The sequence below is a fragment of the Corvus kubaryi genome, unplaced genomic scaffold, assembly GCF_017639235.1.
Source record: "Corvus kubaryi isolate FWS band 111438036 unplaced genomic scaffold, C.kubaryi_AGA036_p1.0 split1-37296, whole genome shotgun sequence".
NCBI lineage: Eukaryota > Metazoa > Chordata > Aves > Passeriformes > Corvidae > Corvus > Corvus kubaryi.
In genome coordinates, this window is record NW_024582075.1 from 19338991 (window position 1) to 19359807 (window position 20817).

At 41.1% G+C, this 20817-nt stretch overlaps 1 protein-coding gene across 7 annotated transcripts in view; it reads left to right on the forward strand.

The window, feature by feature from the left end:
• The first annotated feature begins 301 nt into the window (after positions 1-301).
• ARHGEF28 (Rho guanine nucleotide exchange factor 28) overlaps positions 302-20817 on the forward strand; it is a 118197-nt gene continuing 97681 nt past the window's right edge. For all 7 annotated transcript variants that reach the window (XM_042012855.1, XM_042012859.1, XM_042012857.1 and 4 more), the window contains exons 1-3: positions 302-389; positions 6254-6349; positions 7566-7609. In XM_042012855.1, coding sequence (XP_041868789.1) covers positions 7577-7609 — 33 coding nt within the window. In that variant the 5' untranslated portion in view covers positions 302-389; positions 6254-6349; positions 7566-7576. The remainder of the gene's footprint in view (positions 390-6253; positions 6350-7565; positions 7610-20817) is intronic.

A 20817-nucleotide genomic window follows, 5' to 3' on the forward strand; every position in this document is an offset into this window, starting at 1 on the left:
GCCCGGCCCCGCCGCGGGCGCGCATCCTGCGCTCCGCCGGGAGAGGGCAGCGCTCCCCTCCCGAGGCGCCGAGGGCGGCGGGGCCGCGCACGAGTCCCCGCGGGGCTCTCGTCGCACTTTCCCTGTCCCGTCGAGCTGGTGGCGGGGAGCTGGGGCGACTGCCTCAAGGTCTGCTCCCCAGGAGCCTCCCAGCGCCCGGGGCTGTCACAAAGCACCTTTGTTCCCTCTTCCCGCGGGCTGCCGGGGCGGGGGCGGCGCATCCGCCGGGCCGGGCGCGTCCCGCAGCGCTCCCGCGGGCGGCTCGGCAGCACCGCCTCCGTCCCTCCCTCCCTGCCTCCGTCCCTCTCTGGCCGGCGGCGGCGGAGCCCGGCCCGGAACGCTAGGCGTAGGTAAGGCGGCCGCTGTCCACGGAGGGCGAGGCCGGTCCGCGGCACCTGCTGCCCCGCAGCCCCGGCCCGCGGGCGCTCGGGCGGGGAGCGGTGGATTGTCCCGAGCCTTCGCCGGGGCGCAGCGTCGAGCTCCGAGGAGCTGCGGCGTTGTTCCGGCGGCTGGCACGGCGTCTTGTGGCCGCTGTGTGCGGTGCCCCCGGGCGGGTTCCGCTGGTGTCCGGGCAAAGCCTTTGCGTGCGCTGTCATTCGCCTTCCAAAGCACCAAAAGGCAGAGAGGGATTTGAGAAGGGCTTTGTTGTGGTTTTGTTGTTGTTGTTTTTAAATATATGTTGTTGGGGTTTTTTTTGTTTTTTTTTTTTTGTTTTTTTTAATTCATTATTTTGCCATAGAAGCTACTCTTTTTTTTTTTTTTCCAGTTCTTGCCCCAATGTGCATGAGGTATTTGGCCGTGATCATAAAGTTGCTTGCCTTTCTCATCCAGAACAAAAGAAGTTTTAAACTTAGTTACTCTTCACTTTTTGAATAGCCAAAATTGTAAAGGAAATGAAAACTTTTCTAATGGTAAAATTCTGAGAAATAACTTTCAAAGCAGTTCTTGGTAGTGTTTTCTTGGGGCACTGCTGTGCGCAGCTTAGAAATGTGCCAGGCTCTAAAACCCTTCTTCATTTTTATGGGCTTAACTCCTGCCTCTGTATCTGATCCTGTACAAAAATGAGTGTAGTTCTTCTCATAAATCTTTTAAGGCACACAGATGTGATGAAAACATAACAGGTATTTTATTTTACAGAAGTAATTTGCTCTTTACTGCACATTGTGGAAATAGGATTTCAGGGGGCATTTTACTTAGAGGGATTTTTCCACATAAGTAAAAATTGAACTGTATTCTGTGAAATTGGTATGAAAAATTGACAGGACAAAATCTGGTGAAAATACTAGACTATTTAATTGCTTTTATTTTTCCACAATGGTGTTTGAATATTGACTGAAATAAAGAAAATGGTTGTGTTGGTGTATCTTGGTAATAGTGTACCAGGCAACTCATCTGGCCTTCTCGCAAACCTGCAAATTAGACATTTATTCCAATGTTTTACAAAATTTTCAAAAACTTACAGGTTTTCCTACCAATTAGTTGAGTTGTGTCTTTCAGGCTTATCTTCATTAAGACAAGCAGTTATGGCCAAACTACATTAATAGTTAAAAGAGGGTTATAAGGTGGAATAGTTGCCCTTCTCAATGGAAGCTGCTACTTTGATAATCAGAATTATGTTTAATGACTTCTGGTATCAAAAATTTTTTTCTGGCTCTTAGTGCAGAGTTTGTTGCACAGTTCTAGCTGTTCATGAAAGTGGAATACCAGTTACAAAAGTGTTGTTAAACACACAGAATATCCCCTTGCTTTGTAAGTTACAGCAGTTTGGTGGATGGCCAAACCTGAGGGATGATGAAGTGTCACAGATAGCACTGGAGCCTGCATTTGAATGCATTTGTAGAACCAAAAGTTTCTGGTCCATTTCTTTGCCACCTTGTCAGTAAACTGTACAACTGTGCTGCGTGGACTTTTAAAGAGTTTCTGCTGCTCTGGTCCCATGGCTTCACAGTGCCCAAACTAGGGAGTAGTAAATGCTAAAAGTATTTACTACTAATTATTCTAATTATTTCTAGTTTCACAATTAGAAAACTACTGTCTGTCAAAATGGGTGTTAAAAGGAGTAAGTGAGGTAAGACAGGTGTCCCACGATGTTATCAATCATGTTTTGTTTCAGTAACTGTAGTAATACATTTGGTTTTATTTTTGTCTTGTAATGTATAACCCACGTTTCACATTTTTAAGGTTTCTAAACTCTAGAGACCCATTTTATTTTTAGTTGAAATGAAAATGCTGCATTAAGAATGTTAATACAGGAAGATGTAAAGAATGTATTTCGCCAACCCCAAGAGCAGACTTCTGTCAGAACAGGCATCTGTCAGAAGAGGAGTTTTTTCTGTGTTTTAAAACCCAAGACTATTCTTAAAAGGTTAAGAAGTATGATCCTTTTTTTGAGACTGTTAAATTCCGTTCTAAGGATCATAAAATGGCTGTGCTTTTAACAAATTAATTTGGATATATTTTGATATTTCAGTCGCCCTGAATGGGGTGATTTTTTTAGGCATAATTATCTCAGATTGTTGAAAAGAGTGGTAGTTTAAAAGGCGGTTAGCTGCATTTCTTCTGTTCACTTGCTTCAAGAGCAGCTGATGTCTGGTGAAGTAATCAACACTAGTGCAGACTGCTTAATGATAAATGTGATAGGCAAAGGTTTATTTCACCTCTCAGTTTGAGTACTGTTAGAAGGCAGTAAACAAGTGCTTTTGAAGCTACAGGCTGAGGGTTCTGCTCTGTCCTTCCCCTATCCCCCACGTTCTAGATGCTCAGGAGACCCTAGTGAAAAAAATGAAAGATATGTCAAAAGCCTTGGCTGTAAAGTTAAATCTCTGACTTTGGGAATGTAGTATTTATTATGCATGTATTTTCAGTTTGCTATTTTTTTCCCTTTCATTTATTTTGTTCAGGGTCTTTTAGTCGGGTCTAGGAAAAGGATCTGTGCTTAAAAGAATGTTCTGTACCACGTTTGACCTGGTGGCTGTGCAGTGTAGTTCCTGGTGCTGGGGAAATTGTGAGCAAGCCTTCGCTGTACCAACATAATGTAACTCAGATGGAATCTGTACATTCAGGAACACAGTTGAGTTCATTTGCTCTGCTTTTATAGAGGGAAGTTTGTTATTAATGGACACTGGCTTGTCTGTGAGAACCATCCTGAAATCTCACTGGTTTTGAAGAGTATTAAGGTCTGAGAAATACAAGCAGTCTTTGCATGGCCAAAAAGAATAAAATGGTGGTAATAGTTAGTGTTACACAGTCAACACACAGAAGAGAGCTCAGTAGAACACCTCTTGATCTGCATGTGCTGCTAGACTTCTACAAGACATTTTGCTAAGACAAATATGTTGGGTTTTAAAGCATTACAAATGATGCTCTGGGGATTCCTGCCTGCCTTCTGGGTGGGACGCACCTTTGCTTTCCTGTTGTTTTGGCTGATCACAAATAAGAGATTTAATGTGCCTGTCTTGATATAGTGGTAATAAGACTAATTCTCAGTGTTCTATAGACATGAGTTTCAATGTGACCATCACCAAAAAGAAATGTAATTAAAAAGGAAGAATTGAATTTCAAGGCACCTGGGAAGCATCATCGAGGCTTTATTTACATAGTATGGTATTTTTTACAGTCTGCTGCTTTACAGTTTATGAAACAGCAGGTCTGCGGCACAGAGGTGTGATCTGAAGGGAGAATGTAACAAACAGAACATGAGCAAAGACCTCATGTTTTGTTACCTTTGAATTGATACATGGGAGTAAGAAATTCATCTTTTATACCGCTGCTCACATTTTTCACCTCTCTTTAAGGCACAGTTTGTTGCACGAACTGTGATCTGGCGCAGCTTAATGAGCCATGGAGGCTCGTTGGAGCAGCCACAGAGCACGGAGTTCAGTGAAGTTCATACAAGTGACTGCTGGATCACAGAGCAGCATCAAAGCCAGAGTCTTCACCTTCTCTGTCTCTTTCTCCCACTGTAATATGCTTTATTTACAGGGAAGAAGAGAGAGTCAAGTTGCCGGTTGTGAGCTGGGTTGCTGTAGGATCAGGAAGTGTCCTTCTGTGTTTAGGAAAACGGTGATGATAGACAGTAGGTGCTAGGTGCAGCCAGTAATAGTCACAGTGTTGGCTGGAGGGTCACCTGGTTAACTGGTAGAAATGCCTTTCTGCTGAGACTTAAAGAATGCTTCCCCTTACCTAATTTCTTTAGTGTGTACAGAGTAAATATCTTTGATAACTGACATCTTAAAATGCAGTTAAGTCAATAATGGATGTTTTTATTTTCCATTGGTTTATTTTCTTACTGTGGTTGTTCTAACATATCCTGATAATTGGGGAACTCATGCTGTAAAATGCTAAAATTTTTAATGTTGAAAAAATCGGAATATTTGACAGTCGCGTAATTGACAACCATTAAATAAAATATTAAGTGAAGGATTTTATATTCCAGTTACACATTGGAATGTCTTGCATCTGTGATAAAACCCAAGTTGCATGTTGCTGTTTCTCTTATTAGCTTGAGCTGGTTAGGCACTGGCAATAGCATTTGTCACTAGGTTTAAGGGAATATTGTAGATTAAAAAAAATGTTTACTGAACTAAAATGATGGTCAAGATTTTTTGCTCATTTTTGTATATTTACCTCTGCCTGACTGAAATCTCTGCTGCAAGTCTCTCCAGTTTGCACCACATCACAGTATATGATTCCATTAAATTAACTGCTAAACTGGATGCTGAAAAGGGGTTTTTTGTGTCTGCAGATGAATTTTGCTACTGCTGCCATTGGCAATGCAGGCAATGCCTGAAACCAGACCTGTTTGTGTGTTAGATGCCTGTTGTGCTGGTTTCTGTGTCAGAGGCACAGATGCCAGAGGAAGGGATCAGGTGTTGCTCTGTGAAATTATGTGCATTCATGATGTTGGGAGCTTGACCCTCCCCTTGCTGTGTGGAGTAGAGCTGGAGAGGATTTGTCTATGTGGCACCTTGTGTGCGCTGGGGGCCCTTGCTTTTTGTGGATCTGGGCAGTTCTTTGCTGTACAGAGGAGGTGAGTGGTGAGTAGTAAGCTGCATGTGATTTTCAGTCCTCGATCTGAAATGGAGGTTGCACAAGCGCTGCACTGTAGCCAGAGCTGAGTATTTCCTCCCTATGTGCATCCTCTTCTTCCTGCCTCTCCCAGCCACTTCCAGCAGCCAGGCTGAGTTACTGTAAGCCCCAGACTTAAGAGGAAAGATGTGAGCATTCATGTGAAATTTTTTTCTAAACAGCCAGGACTCTTCAGAGTGCGAGAAAAGCAAAAGAAGCTGCTTAGTGCTATGTGTTGACATTTATTGATTCTTCTGCAGAAAGCAACGAGTACCATTAGGTACCCCTTTGTATCCAGGAAATACTATTATAAGCTGGTTTGTCAGGAGAGTACACAGGGAAAGTACTGATAGTCTTTCAGCATGGTTCTAGTCAGTGCTATAAGAAAAACATTGATTGGTTCTGATGAGCTAAATCTTCAGGTTATTTACCCAGTCAGGATTCATGTTAGGCTAGGTACTTACTATTTCTGATTGCTCAGGCTCCCAGGGGATCTACAGTGTGACACAAACAAAGGGTGAAGGGAACAAAAGCCAGGATGGCACCATCTCTCCAGTGAGTTTTATTTGCCAATACAAGTTTGTTGTACTGGTGATGCAATTTTTATCCTTCACAGGAAGAGCTGAGTTATGGTTTCCTGCTCACACTTTCTATAGAATAGGTAGAGTAGACTGGATACCTGCCTTTCTCATCCTTGCAGAGGAGGAGGATGTTGAGATATATCTTTTGAGGCTTTGGAGGTCATGACAATCATTTGACAAAAGTAACCAAGAGTAGTTCTTATTCTCTTGGCATGGCATAGTTATTTGAATGTGCTCATGTGTTCTTGCAGTGGAGATGGTGGAGTTTAGTTTGGTTGTGTTCCTTTAAAGACTGAGAACCATTGGAGGTGAAGGGGTTTTATACATTGGAATAGAACGGTGGTGTCAGATGGCTGACTGATGTGTCCCTCATTTCAGCCAGCCATGAAGTGGTGCCCACTTCAGAGGAGCAGCAGTAATTGTGGGGTCTGGGATCGATATTAATATGTGTCATCTGTTGTGTAAGTTAACTCTTGTGAGAGGCTCTACCTTAAACTGCTCTTTGTGGAACTAATGTTACTGTTTCTTAACTCGTCTTGTAACCCTGTTTTCTTCTGTTCCAACAGGGCTGTGCTTCCCATGCTGCTGCTCTTCAGGTTGGGTTCAGGATGCTGTTGCTGGAAACTGCAGAGCTTTGCTGAAGTGAGATGCCTTGGAGTCAGGTGGGGGATACCTCCTTCCTACACAGAAAATAAGAAACCCCTCTGTCTGGATCTCACTGCCGACTAGGCTGGCTGGATTAGTGTTTGCTTTGATATATTTTTCTTACAATATGAGAGGTTTGGATTTTTTTGGCTGAACCTTTGCAACCAGTGATTTTGTAAAGGATTTTGCCTTGTTTTAGAACTGCAAGAATGTGTGAACTTCTGAATGTACTTGAATCAATGGGCACCAGGGGATGAGGATTAACGAATTTGTGGTTTTAAAGGAGTATATGCTGGGATGGTGGGTGGGTCATTTTCGGTTTCAATTGAAGCTATGCATTTAATTTCTGCATTTGTAGGCAGGGAACTTCTCAAATACCATCTGACTCCTACAAGGATGTACCTATGCATTAACATGCAATTAGCTGCACAACTGTGTTGTTCTTGGAAACACTTCCATTTGTATAAACAAGACCACATCTGAGCTGAGACAGCCCTCTCTTAAGACAGACTCTTTTTTAATAGCCTGTTTCAGCAAGTTGAAGAAGACTTGTGCATAGTTGTTGAGCCCACCTTGCTGCTGTAAAGATAGGGAGTTGCTTCTGGTATGCTTTTCTCTTTTGGAAGGAATACTACTTTTAGACTATGAATTTTGAGGGTGTGGTGAATCTGAAATATAATTATAGAAATCAGAGTTGCTATGATGAGTGTCTTTATATTAGTTCTGATGATGACTTGTCTCAGTAGTTTGCTGTTTATGGCAGTTAAAGCAACCTGCCTTGGGGATACCTTCTATGAAGTTGCTGAAAAAATCAGCACCAGACACTTGGGATATTGGTGTGGAGTAAAAGTTGCTACAATGCAGGTCAAGTTCAAATTTGCTTCTAGAGATAAATGCTGAATTTCCCACTACTTAATTTGTTGTAGCTAGGAGTGTCTCAGCAGCTGGGCTCAACCTGACCTGTTTTGTTTACTGTTTCTATTGTCTGAAATGCATGCAGCATGTTAACTAATACCAGCCATCCCTCCTCCAGCCTTCCGTAGGCATCATTACATCAGTGTTTTCTCGTTCTGGGGATATTTGGGGTAACTGGATAGCTGATAAGCTTAATATCCTTTTTTTCCCCCTAATTCTGGAAGATGTTGACCTAGTTTGCAGACATGAATCACACATAATGATATCAATGCCTCCTGATGGGTGTGTAATAATTCCACTGGTTTATTCTGTTTGTAGATGCTGTGACAATGGAGTTAAGCTGCTCTGAAGTACCTCTTTATGTAAGTCCTACACCATTAGGCTTCTGCCTGGAGAGTTGCTTTCTTCTGGGTAACAGCTCATTCAAAAGCAGGGTGAATGAAACTAAAAGCCATTCTCTGGTTTTCTGAGACTGGAGGCTGTTGAATGTTGCTGTCTGATGAGGCATGTGTGGAGGTGATAGTTTTCAGAAGTGCAACTCAGCTCTCTGAAAGAAGTTTGAAATTATTTCCCCTTTGTGATCACTATTTTGTTCTCCTTCAGTATTCTCAATTGCAGTTTTCAAAAGCAGAGTTACTGCCTGTGAAGAGATAACCACTCACCCACTTTCTCACAATTTTGGTTGTTTTTTGCTTACGAAATTCCAAACTACCATTCTCTCAGTTTCCACAAAGCAGGAAATTGTGTGTTATGTAAAAAAATAAGTTGAAATTTGTAATCAAATGGATTTTTTTTCTGAAAAACCCGAAATAATTGCTTAAAATAGATGAACTCAAAGTTAAAAAAGAGTTAGTAACGTGAATGAGGACATACATTAGATGAACTTAATTTATTTTGTGCCTTCAAGGGGACGTGAATGTGAGTATTAAAACTTGGGAACTCTAGTCATTATTATTTAAAAGCCATAATTTTATTTTTTTACTTGTTCTGCTTTGAAATGAGGGTAGTAGGGATACATGGATGGTGTCTGGGGGAAGATGGGAGGACACTGAATGGTTTTCAAAAGGGTGATAAAAGATGAAACAAAGACAGGAAAAAAACCAATTATCTGCTTATTGTTGTGAGATGGGGATGGAAATGGAGTAATACAATAAACTGTATCCTGGAGTATTGAAGGAATATGTGGTTGTTAATGCACCAGCGTGAGTTTTCATTGTATTTGTCTTCATTGAGAGTTAAAATCTCAGGCTTGCAAAAATTAGATGTAGTATCTTTAAAGGCATCAGGAGAAAAGTATTTTTGAGGCCTAATGATGTGATGTTTATTGTGTAATGCAAGGCTTTAAAAACAAATTTTTACAGAAAAAGTAATCAGGGACATGCTGATATCTGATCTGACCTGGTATTTTCTCATAAGGTAACTGACCATTTTGCAAAGGCAGTGTAGTGGTTTCAATCCAAGTTGTTGAAAACGAAACATTTGATATTGTGTCTCACAGGAAATTCTTATGGAAGAAAAAGAAGGGGAAGATTAATATAAAGAGATAAAGATATATGGGTACTGCCAGAGCTGTTAGGGTAGAGAGAAAGATACTACAAGTCATAGTGCTTAAGTGTCATACTTAAATCTAGTTCTGTTTAATATTTTGATTATAACCCTATGAACCAGGTGTAGGCTTGCGAAATCTTTGTAAATTTGGTGACATCATGGCTTTGGGAAAAGTTGGTTAGTACTGAGAAGAATTCAGTTATTATGTGGGAAGATTGAATTTTCCTACCTTTTATTTATACCAGTAAAAAGTGGAAAGAATGGTTTAAAACTGGATTTGGAGACTAAAAATGATACATCTCTTAAGAACAAGGGACTCACCAGGGGAAAGATGAGAGAATGTGATTTTAGTTGGGAACATTCACCCCAAGCTTTCCACAAGTGAGAGTCTGTACCAGATCTAAGCTTTGCTGGTTGTGGTCCTGTGCTTTGGTAATTTTCCAGTTGTGGTCTTCAGCCTCTCACCAGCCCAGGTGGATAAATTCCAGAGGGGGCTCCTAACTTGCTAGAAGCCCAGTGAGAGTAGTTTGGATTGCTGCCAACTCATTTTCTTGTGGGGGCAGCAGAGGGAGATGGTGTCTTTCTTCTGGGTCCCCAGTGTCCTAACAAGCCTGAGGTTAGTGGAGAAACATGGGCTACCAGGGACTTGCAGTGGGAGCACCTGGGGTGAGTTTCCCAGAACCTGGGATTGTAGTAATTTTTTAACAGCCTCCTATATTTATTTCTGTGTATATGTGTGAGAAAGATTGAAGGTTTTCTCTCAACTCCCATCTGAAACTTGGAGAAATCTTAGCAGACCTTGTACTGATCATTTGAGGTTGATGTAGTTATTGTAATGAGTTGAAAGTATTGCAGCTTCACAATCTTGCCCGTCACAATATTGTTCATAATCTGAGTGCCTTTTCAGCTTGTTTGGGAAGATTGAAGAGTTCTGTTCATCTTGAAAAATCCTTGAGTCAGGGCATATATCTTCTGTTAGTTAGATCCAATTATTTAATCAGTTCTGGAAACTCCTTCCCACTGCTTCTGCTTTATTTGCTTGACTTTGTTGGAAAACACAATCAAATCAGTATTTAAATTAAACATGATAGCCCTTTCTGATTATTCAGTTCCTTAGTCAGTTTTAATTAAGGAGTTCTCTGGCAAGCTGAGCTTGTCTAAATGCTGTTCCATCTCCTTTGTTAAACACTGCTTTCATCCCTCATAAGCATCTCAGGGATAGAGAAAACTTCTCTGGAAAACTGAGGGAACATGACAAATACTTGCACTGCAGTGAATTTAGGTATTTCTCTGATGTATTCCAGTCCCTTCTAAAGGACCACAGTGGAACTGCAGAATACCATGTCATGGTAATTGCACACTCTTCTTCACATGCAACTTCAGAGATGTCAAGCATATGGTTCTAACACATTATTTTCCACAAGAAAAGTGGAAGAGATCAAAAGGTAGGAAATAATCCCTTCTTTCCAGCCTCCTTTAAAGCATAGGCTTTGTTCATTGAGAGAGGGAGAAATCTGCTGGGTCCAAAATTAGAATGCTTTTCACACTGTATGTAAACATGCTTAGCATCCATATCCAGTGGGTTTTACCCTCTTCTTCTTTGTAAGAATGCCTGTTTTGAGAGTCTTGTATTTCATGTCAGATTATCTGAGAATAACTGCAGTTTTGTGTTTATAATACACATTTTTAAAGATGATATGCAAGGTACTTTGTTGACTCACTATATGTGAACAGCTGTTAACACAGCTGGAGAATGTGTCCATACTGCGCTGCTACTTCAAGCTGTCACACTTCAGCAGTACTGAATTTCTTGGCAAATCTAGAATAGTGTGTGTAATCTTACTGGCTGGGTGATGGCTGTTCTTTTTTGTTACATAAGAGGGAATGCTTTCTGAAAGCTCAAGGACCTCACTGATTTAATACAATTTTTGTGAAATATCATTTAAAAATACTCTGTGTAATTAGCCCATTTTGAAAATGCATTATTTAATACCCTTCTTCTGTATGTAATTTTTGTGGCAGCAGTACATTAAAATCTAATTACAGCACACACCAATACCATGATTCAAGAAATAAATGGTAATGAAACAGAAAATCAGGTATTTGAAGCACATCTCCTCAGTTAATTTGAGGAGCCTGTTTCTGGATTCTAGACAGCAAATTACTGTTAACCACTCTATAAAACTACTCTTTATAAGCCAGTCTAGTTTTCAGGGTTGACTAGCCAAGAATAAACTGAAATTTCATAGACATCTCTTCTTTCGATGCTAATAATACATCATTTAAGTATATAGAACTTGAATGTAAGTAGCTTTTGCCCTCCTAAATTATGCATTTTTTAAAACTGATAGAAATTAAATTATATTCAGCCAATTCTTTCTGTAAGAAGTGTAGCAAGCTGAGTTTTTCATTTAATTGTGTACTAAAGACAGTATATGGAATAAGACCTCACTATCTTCAGGCAGACACTGGTCTCATTGTATATGGAAAAAAGACTATTCATGAAAGATGGAAGATAAAAGCAAAATATTTGATGAAGCAGCCTTCAGATATTAAAGAATTTATGTATGGCAGTTGTTCTTCCTATTATAAGCAGGTTTTAGTGTGGAGAAACAAATCTCCCTCATGGAAAATCATTCCTTCTTATTTAATGGTAGCTAACTGGTTTTTGTTTGTTTTAAAGAAATGTTATTGATTACCAGCTTTGATATTGGCAAAGAAATACCTTGCTGCCATGGGGCAAACATAGTGTGGAGGTAGTGAGCTCTCAAGAGCAGTAAATAAGTGTTCTCAGAAGTTTGTAAATTATTCTCTGCTGGGAGCCTTATGAATGTTTCCCATGGGAGCTGGAGAGATAAATAAAGAAATGCTGAGCCACAGAGTATATCCCCATCAGTTTCTTGTAGACACCAAAGGGACCTCATCTCTGCAGGAGATGGTGCTGAAGGTTATGTGTCTGTCGTTCCAAAGGGGCTTTTGGATGTTAATTCTCTGGGAAGAGGCAGGAACACAGGCTCCTAGCTTTGGGACTCAGGATCTCCTGGAAAAGAAAACTTCCACTTGCTCCTGTGCTGCAAGGTGCTTACTATTCTCAAAGTGCACTTTTCTAAGGTATTGCATGCTCCTATGTACAACCACTGGAGCTGGCTAAAAGGCCTCAAGGTCTAATCTTAATTAACTTCTCTTGTGTTCTGTTATACAATGTCTCCCTCTTAAGGTGTCTCTGCTCGGTTGTTTTTACTTGGGGACAGTTTTGTTTCTGACACTGTTACAGCTTCCTTGGTGAAGCATAGGTGCCAAGGAGAGAGAGGTGCTTAGTACTGATGTATGGAAGTATTCCTGCAGTGAGGTTTTGAAGGGTTTCTCTGCCTGGGTTGGGAAGGGCAGAGAGTAGGATGTGGCACCAGGCTGCTTGCAGCCACAGCGTCTGATGGCCTGATTCTCGCACGTGGGATAAGCTCAGTGACGGTCTTTGCCTGGGCTGGGCGTGGAAAGTGCCCAGCATGATTCCAGCATGCTTTTGCATGATTTGAGTAGGAAGTGGCAGTAGGACTTCCGTATTGATTGTGAGTAGCTGATTTTCTCCCTCGCCAAGCTGTTTGCTTTCCTAGTTCCTCCATACTGTACTAACAGTTGATGTGCAAAGAGATAAGTTCCTATGGTTGGATACAGCTTTTGTATTTGCTGCTCTTGCCAGGTATTCAGTGTCTTCTAGCCAGCCCTTTGTGGAAAAAGACAATTTCTAGCCTGTCTTGGCAATTCTGTGTTTTCATGTTCTTTGCTGTTGCAGTGGGGCTGGCCGTAATTCTGGGCCTACCAACGAGGCTGAAATGACTGCCTTACTTAGACTTCAAAACACAAAACAGAACTGTGGTTTAAACTGTAAATGTTTGTTGGCCTTTCAGCGTGCCTTTGCTAATGCACAGAGCTGTGTTGGCCTCATCCAGCTGGAGTCAGGAGTACTTTGCTGTTGTCTGCTGTGGGAGCCTGGTCAGGTCTGTCTTGGGAAGCCTGCGTGGGGGTGCACAAAAGAGTGTGCACAGGCTGGCCTCTGGGTGCAGACTTGCTGCCAGAGTGAGACTGAGGAAATACATCTGAAAGAATGGGAACAATTTAGAAAGATACGAAAGCAAAGAATGGGTGCTTCAAAGCATGTCCATCACCAGGCAGATGCTTTTTGTTCCTGTGGTATATTATTTTTCCTTTGTTTTCCCCTCAGTCCTTAAATTAAGATTTTTCTGGGCATGGACTTTGTGCTTACATGTATTTGTGTAGTGTCTGCAACAGTAGAGCCCTGATACTACACAGGACATGAGAATAATAACTAGTCTGGTTTGTATATTTTAAATCAAGTCAACTGAAAGAGATTACTCCTTTTCTTTTAGTCAGCAGTTGCATGCCAGAAGGGATGTTAATTTTCTTATTGCAGAAATTTTATGACCTGTGTTAACAGCACATTCTTAAGCTTTTTAATTCCTCTCTATTACTTGATGCATGAGCATAAATTGTTTTGTCACTGACAGCAAAACACTGAATGATATTTTCAACGATAGACCAGAAAGAACATTAATGCATGTTTTGGCAATGGCCTTGAATATTTTTTGCTTTTTCGTCTGCCTTCTCCCCTCTCCTTTCTGCTAAAAGCACTCCAGATATTTTTATTTCTATCCAGTGGTTCCAGACTTAAAAGATACACCATTTATTTATTTATTTATTTATTAATTACTTATTTATTAGTTTGCCATATGGGACTCTCAAAATTTTTCTGTGCCTTACCTGTTGTCTAGGTTTGATAATGAGCTAAACACACCTTTAAGACCGGTGGTGCCAAGGTAAGGAAGACAGGGTCAGTTTGATGTAAAGTGCTGATTTGCTGTAGACTTGTTCTGTGGTTCAGATTGTTTAAAAACACTGGTAGATTAATTCTGCATGGGTTGTCAGTTCCATGACTGTCTCTCACACTGCTGCCGATGTAGAGCAGGCATAAAAAGCACAAAGCCAGCATAAGCTCTGTATCATGTGCTCTCACTAATTCAGAAAAATGAGATTGTGTTCCCAGGTCTGGCATGGGTCAGGTTAGTGTGGCTGGATGTTGCTTATGGTGACGTGGAAGTGGTGTTGCTGCCAGCTGTGTCTTAAATTGAGCAAAGGGCTGGTTAAGAGGGTTAAACAGAAGAAACTGGACTGAGGAAAACAGTTTTTTATGGTAAGATAATGCTGTAGAAAATAATAACCTGCAAAGCATCTGAGCATATTGCATGTGCACTGAATGAAAAGCATCATATGTCTAATATATGTTTCTTTATAAGTGGGTAATATTAGAGGCAACTTAACAGTGCACAGTAGCATAGAGACTTGCAGATATATATATATGTCATGATCTATTGCTGGTTTTCTTCTTTTTAGGGGAAATATATTTAGTTTTGCAGTAAATGAGAAGTATTTTAAAGGCCTGTTTGGTTTTTTTTTTTGGTTGTTGTTTTGTTTTGTTTTGTTTTAATTCTGTTGGATTCTAGTTCCTTTTCCTGAAGACAGCTCTTGCAGTTCTCAACAAAAAACCCTTTTTTTTCTATCTGTGTCTCTGAAGAGAGTGAACCTATGTCGAGGCTAGTGAGGAGATAGAAGGTATAACTCATTTTGAGACATCAGCTTTGGGTAACAGCCAGTGTCTGCAACTTCAGAAACTCCCAATACAGCAGATGTATTTCAGTTTGTCACTGAAGGGGGAGTATTGCAATAAGCTTGATTGAAAACCCACAAGGTTAAAGGATGGTCTCCTCTTAAACCCCGACAACATAAACCACACCCTTCATCTCTCTTCTCCTTATCAAGGCCAAGGACTTGTTAAGCCGTTAAAGAAGCACAAAGCATGTACCAGGTGCGGAAGGTGGGAGAGGCCAGACGGGATTGTTTGGGTGGGAGGAAGCTCACAGTACTGTGTGTTAGGGAACTATATGGGTGGTGTTTTCACGCACAGGATGGGGAAAATCCATCTCTGAGGAGTAAACTTGGGCAGCTTTGATCCTGCTGTGAGGCAGGGGAGTCAGCTAGTTAACTTGTGAGGATCTCCTCCATCCTTTGCTTGGAGTGTACTTTTGTCATCAGTTTGGATGTAAGAGAGTGCTTAATTTTTTTCCAGTTTATGTGGGCTACTTAGTCAAAAAGGTGGTGTACTTCTACCAGTATTTACTTTTTCTTTTAAAAAGGCACTGCATCTAAACCAAAGTGAGGAACTTCCTGCTTTTTCACATCAAAAGATGGAAGCTTGTCTGTCTTCATTAGGAAATTTCTCTGTTAGTGCTTTTCTATTCAGGATAGTGCTGGGACCTTGCTAGAGACATCCTTCAGATTTTATTTTGGTGGTCACCGAATACTTTTTTTCTCACTTTTTTGACAAGAACAGAGAGCTGCCTCAGCTGCTCATCAGTAGACTTTCTGTGTGCTGTATTGCCTTAAGCACCTGTGGGGGTGATGCTTCTTACTTATGCCTGGAGCTATCTGTGCAAATGCATCCTCTACACTTCTGAGAAACCTGCCACATGCGTAACAAGTACCTACAGGTAGTTGGTGCATAAAGCTGATGTGGTTTGGAGAACCTGCTGTGGTCCGTTTCCCACATGTTGGCAGTGTATAGTCCACAGGTTCAGGGGCTGAAGACCAGTCTTGAGCAGATAAGTGAGGTTCTCAGGTGCTGGTGAAGTTTTGCAGTATAAATCAGCAGAGGACTGGCTCTTCTTGAAGCAACTCTGCATGCATATTTAATTTTTATAAAAGTGTATGTGTGGGCTTTTGGACAATATGTAATATTAAATATAACCCTATCAACACATACCCTGTCTCCAGGTTTGTATGCGGAGTTATGCTTATGGGGTTACTCTGGATAGAAAAAAAAACCATACTCAGTTGCTTCTTCCCTTAAGTTATTAAACGGGGGGAAAAGCCACCCTGTTTTTGTTTTGGATATTTTTAGCTATACAGTTAGAAAGTTAATGGTTCTAGAAATGTTCAGCTTTTATCTCCTATGTTTTTCAGTTTGTAACTTCTGTCCTTCCCTATATGTAGTTGCTGTTTCGTTGTGTGCTGAATCCCACTGCATTCAATTCAGTTGGTGTGCATGATTTCTTAAGCAAGTCGATAACTGCATTTACTGCAATCTGTAGACAAGGTCTGTCTGGTGGACGGTATAAAAACATCACACAACATTGGAAAGACCAGTTTATAACTTTTTTCTTGTTGTTAATGATTTGAATATGATTGATTTGTGCTCATTTAGAATTTCCCTACTGCTATTTTAGCATCTTTTGTGTAGAAGTGTTCACAGTTGCAGCTGAGTTGCAGAAGGGTCATTAAAACTTTATGCTACTGTTCTTGTCCAAGCACAAGTAAAATATAAACATTTTCTGAAGTGAGTCTTCTCAACAGTGAAAAAATATTTATGTGAAATTGCAGTGGCCAGTAGCAGCTGACATAGAGGAAAATATTCCCATTATTGCTGTCAATGCTGGGGGATTTGCACTTACTTCAGTGTGTTGGGACTTGCATTTTGGAAACAAACAAGTCATTGCTTCACCTCAGGACTTAAATATTTTTATTAGAGAATGTAATTATTAAGCTGTTACTTTTTTTGTCCTGTTACATTTAGAGATGATATCCTTGAAAGCCCTGGATAAAACATTATTTCTCGAGCTATTATGCTACATGCATAATTTGGTAAAGAAATTTTAGAATGTGTTTTACTTTAGAATGTGTTATTTTTATGGTAAAAGGCTGCTGGGAAAGTAGATTTATCCAGGCTGTGTGTGCAAGGATAGAGAGCAATTGTTGAAATTTAAGTGTTAGCCAGCATGGTGGCCTGGGTCTAAAGTCCACTAAAGATTTTTTTGTCTTGCAGCTGTTTTGCTGGGGCAAGTTCCTGGTGAGGAAGATGGTGTTTCTAAAAGGTTTCAAAGTGGAAGAAGCTCAGTTCAGGTTAATGGCTAATTTTTGGTTAAGGCATAGAGTGTCTTGCAGCAGGCTGAGGATGAGGCACAGTGGAAGTGCCATGGTCAAACCTTCAGCTCCTCCTGCCTGCCTGGGTGCTGCCGTGTTTCAGCTGTGAGGGATTGCTACCCGCAATTGCTACCCTCTTGTCCTCGCAAAGAGCCTGCCTCAGTCCCTTGCTGGGATGCAGAACAGGGTCGGAAGAGTGTCTGGAGGTGGGAGCTCTTCTCCCAAGTCTGGCCTTTGCTGCTCCCTACCCAGGACATGGGGTTCAGGGGACCTTGCTGCTGCAAGACTCTCTCAGGTTCCCTAGACATGGCTCTCAGGTGCCCTAGACAAACCAAGGGAAAATGTGTGTCTGAAAAACCTGTTTTGTGACACTGAAAGAGTGCATAGACCTATAAATCTTGCTAAAAACACAAACCTTGCTAATCTCCTCCCTGGTGCCAATGCCAGGACAGTGTTGTCTGTGGTAATAAAAGATAGGCTTTACTTTACGGATCCCAGAGAGGTAAAAACTAACACTTCTTCAGCCACAGGTTTAATGTGTTCAGACTTGGGACTGTGTCTCTCTTAAGTCACCCTTAACTGCAGTGTCTTCTCCTCAATTCCCCTGTATGCTTTCCTGGTTTTTATTTCAAGGATTACAGTGACAATCTTGGCTCTCATTAAATCAATGTCAGAACTCCTCTTGGCTGCAATGGGCTGAGGGCTTCTCCCAAGTTCTTTTTCTTCAGTTTTCTGGTATCTTTTTGCAGTCAAAGGTGTTGATGTGGCTGCCTGAAGTTCTCTGCTGTTACAGGCCTGTATGGTGTTTGAGAGGTCTCCAGTTTCCATGTGTTCCTGTGGTGGCTCTGTAGAGCTGAATATCTTTTTGTAGCCATGCAGATGTAAACCTAAGTAAGATAATGGCTGGTTGGTCTCAGTAAGTGCCCTTCGACTTTAGAATTTCCTTCCACTACAAGTGCATTAGAATCAACACAGTGTGAGCTTGAGGCAAGGACCTTCCCCAGCATCTACCTGAGAAACCAGCTATGGCCAGGGACTGTGTTTATTTGCTGAGATGGTGAAGTGGCACATCCTTGCCCTTGCTTTGATTAAGTGGGAACTGGGCAATCTGAGGTTCATGTGGACCCTGAAACCATGCTTAAGCATACCTACATGTAGAAACCAAGCTCTTAACTGTCTGTTATATTTTCCTAAGTTTGTGAGGATATGGGTAATCTTACTAATGCAATGAAAGAGTTGGGAGAGAGGTTGAACTGTTGTTAAATGAATGAATCTGTGAAAATCGTGTCAAAGACATCTAGCAACTGGATTGTCAAGAATCTGGCCCTTCTGGATCCATGTTCTCACAGCTGCCTCGTATTCAGTGTACTTGGCCACCTTTCCAAATATGAGGCGCCTGTGTTACTTACCTTGTTTGGGTTTTGGTATCTAGAGGATAAGCTTAAATTTTGTCTTTAGAAATGTAGAAGAAACATGTTAGTTGGGATGTGTTTCCAGTTTCAGTGTCTGGAACAAACTCAGACCAAACATCACTCTGTAGGAGGACAGTGTTCTCATTTCAGGTGGTGTGTGTTTTGTAATCTCTTTCTGTTGGTTTTGCTCTTTTGTACTGATACGTGAGCTAGGGCTTAAGTACCTACTTTTACACGCCGGTAAGCATAATTTTATTTTCTTTGCGCTTTACTAATAAGTCAGTGCCACAGTTTTTTTTGCAGACTTGAGAAGGTGCTTTGCTCATGCCTTGCAGAATGGGTTGTGAAGTAGTGGAGAAGCCCTTCTCCCACATGTAGTGAGAGTGCTGCTGTGCAAATGACTTTAATGTGTGTGAATTTCTCATTGAACTCCCGGAAAAGTGTTTCACTGTTGTTTATATAGACCATTTAATTGTTGTAACAGTTAAGTGAATATGGTTTGGTTGAAAACCCGGATTGAGCACTCTGGCTCTGCCAGGAAGCAGTGCTTTTACATAAGAGGTGTCATCTTCCAAAAAAGTCTGGGACAGCCTTGTGAAGCGGGGAGACATTTCTTTGGTGGAGCTACTTTACTGTGTCTCATTGCAAGATCCAGCCCACTTCCCTCCTCCATGGGTGCCTTGCTAGGAAAGGAGGAGTAAGATGGGAGCTGGAATTGCTCCCTTTCCTGTGACTCTGAGTTAATTTGTCTGTGGAGGAAAGATCTGTTCAGGTAGTTCCTGCTGCAGCCTGCTCTTGGGGCTGGACTGACCTTGCCTGAGGGACCCAGGATATAAATGCTTCTGCAGGGATTTGGTATAAAACCTGCATACTTTCTCAAAGTATTTTTCTATGTAGGAGTTTTGTAGGATGGACTGCAAGTGATCTTTGTTTGTAGAAAAAAAAGTGATTAAATAGTTCCTGTTATATATTTGGCTTCACAGAGAGACAATTTGAAAGTAAACTGATACATGTTTTAGTAGCAGCAGCAGCAAGAAGAAATATCTTTGAATGGAGCAACATGAAACAAGAACATCTGAAGACAGGATGGAATGTGCTGGAGAAAATGATAAGAGCTTGCATGAAATAACTGTTTCTGATGCCAGGTGTGATAACCATACAGCATCAAAAATAATTCCACTATTTCTTTCTGTGTTATCTCTGAATCATCTGCTGTAATACAGGGTTTAACTCTCTTTTTGGATCATGTGAGATTTTCCAATTGAATCACTTAATTATTTGGCCAGATACAAGCTAGCTGCCAATTTGCCTTCCTTTTGTAAAATCTCTGCTTAAATGACCACGACTTTCATTTTCTGGAGTGTTGTAAAGAGTGAGCTCTATAAAACTTGGTTTTTATTACGTACACACGAGCTTTCCACTCTCTTTTCCCCCTCTAGACAAGGATTTGTGAAATTTTCCCTCGTGCCTATACATTATGTGAAGTAATTAGTTGAAGATGTTTCTCTATCCTTAGTGAACCCAAGTTAACCTTTATTAAAAAGGAGCAGTATGGCTACAATTTGGCTTGATTTTTTTTTCCCCCCAACAGCATCTAATTAAGTGAGAAATGTTTCCACAGAGTATCTCCCTTGTTTCATGTAGTTACAGCAAAGAAAACATGAAAGCTGTCTGGCTGTATATTCTCTCTAATTCAGGGGTGCAGAGGGCATAGAGATGGTTTGGGAGTTGTGGCTCCAAGTGCCCATGTGGAAGAAATTCTGCTGTGCTCCTGTGCACCAGGCAGCTGTCAGCTAAGAACCCACTGGAGTAGACTGTGGAGGGTCTTCAGAGACTGACCCTATTCCTATCTCCCCAAAATAGCCGTCCACATTATTACTCAACAGACCAAAAGGGTTATTCATAACTACAATAACATTTTTTTAGAAAGATTGCTTTAATAACGACAGTAAGAACAGCAACTGCAATAATAATAATAATAATAATAATAGTAATAATACATTCTGGTTATAGTAGTGCAAAACCCAAAGAGAAATAGGAGAAAACACTTCACAGTTAAAACACTTCAGGCTACTAAAAAGAGGTGCGTTACCATTTTTTGGGGATGACGGGCATGTTTGCTCTTGATTTTGAGCTCCTAAAGTTGTTTACACCTGTCCTTATGGGAACAGTCCTATCTGAGGAAGATTTTGTGCTTGAAACCAGCCTTTGCCTCTTCACCCCAGTTCATTAGATCTGCCTGCATGGAAGAGGAAAACAAATGCAGGATTTGCATTGTTATGAGTGACGAGAAACATGTCCTTGGGGAAGGCAGGCCAAGATGTGATGTTGTTGTGAGTGGCAAGAGTCACACTGCAGTGAAGTGTTTGGTATACAATGAACAGCGTAAGGACAATCAGAGGCATAAGTGTGGTTTTCAGCCACAGAATTTTCTTTGGTACTGTGTTGTGCTTTGTTTTTTACAGGACTTGTTTATGGAGCTGGTGGAGTCAGGGCTGTGGTAACTTTTGAATAGAGCAGGGCAGGCATCTTTGGAAATACGGCTGAGATATTCTTCCATAGCTTGTTTTCCAGAAAACACCATTTCTGCCAGATGTTGGGGCAATTTGGCCTTATTTAGA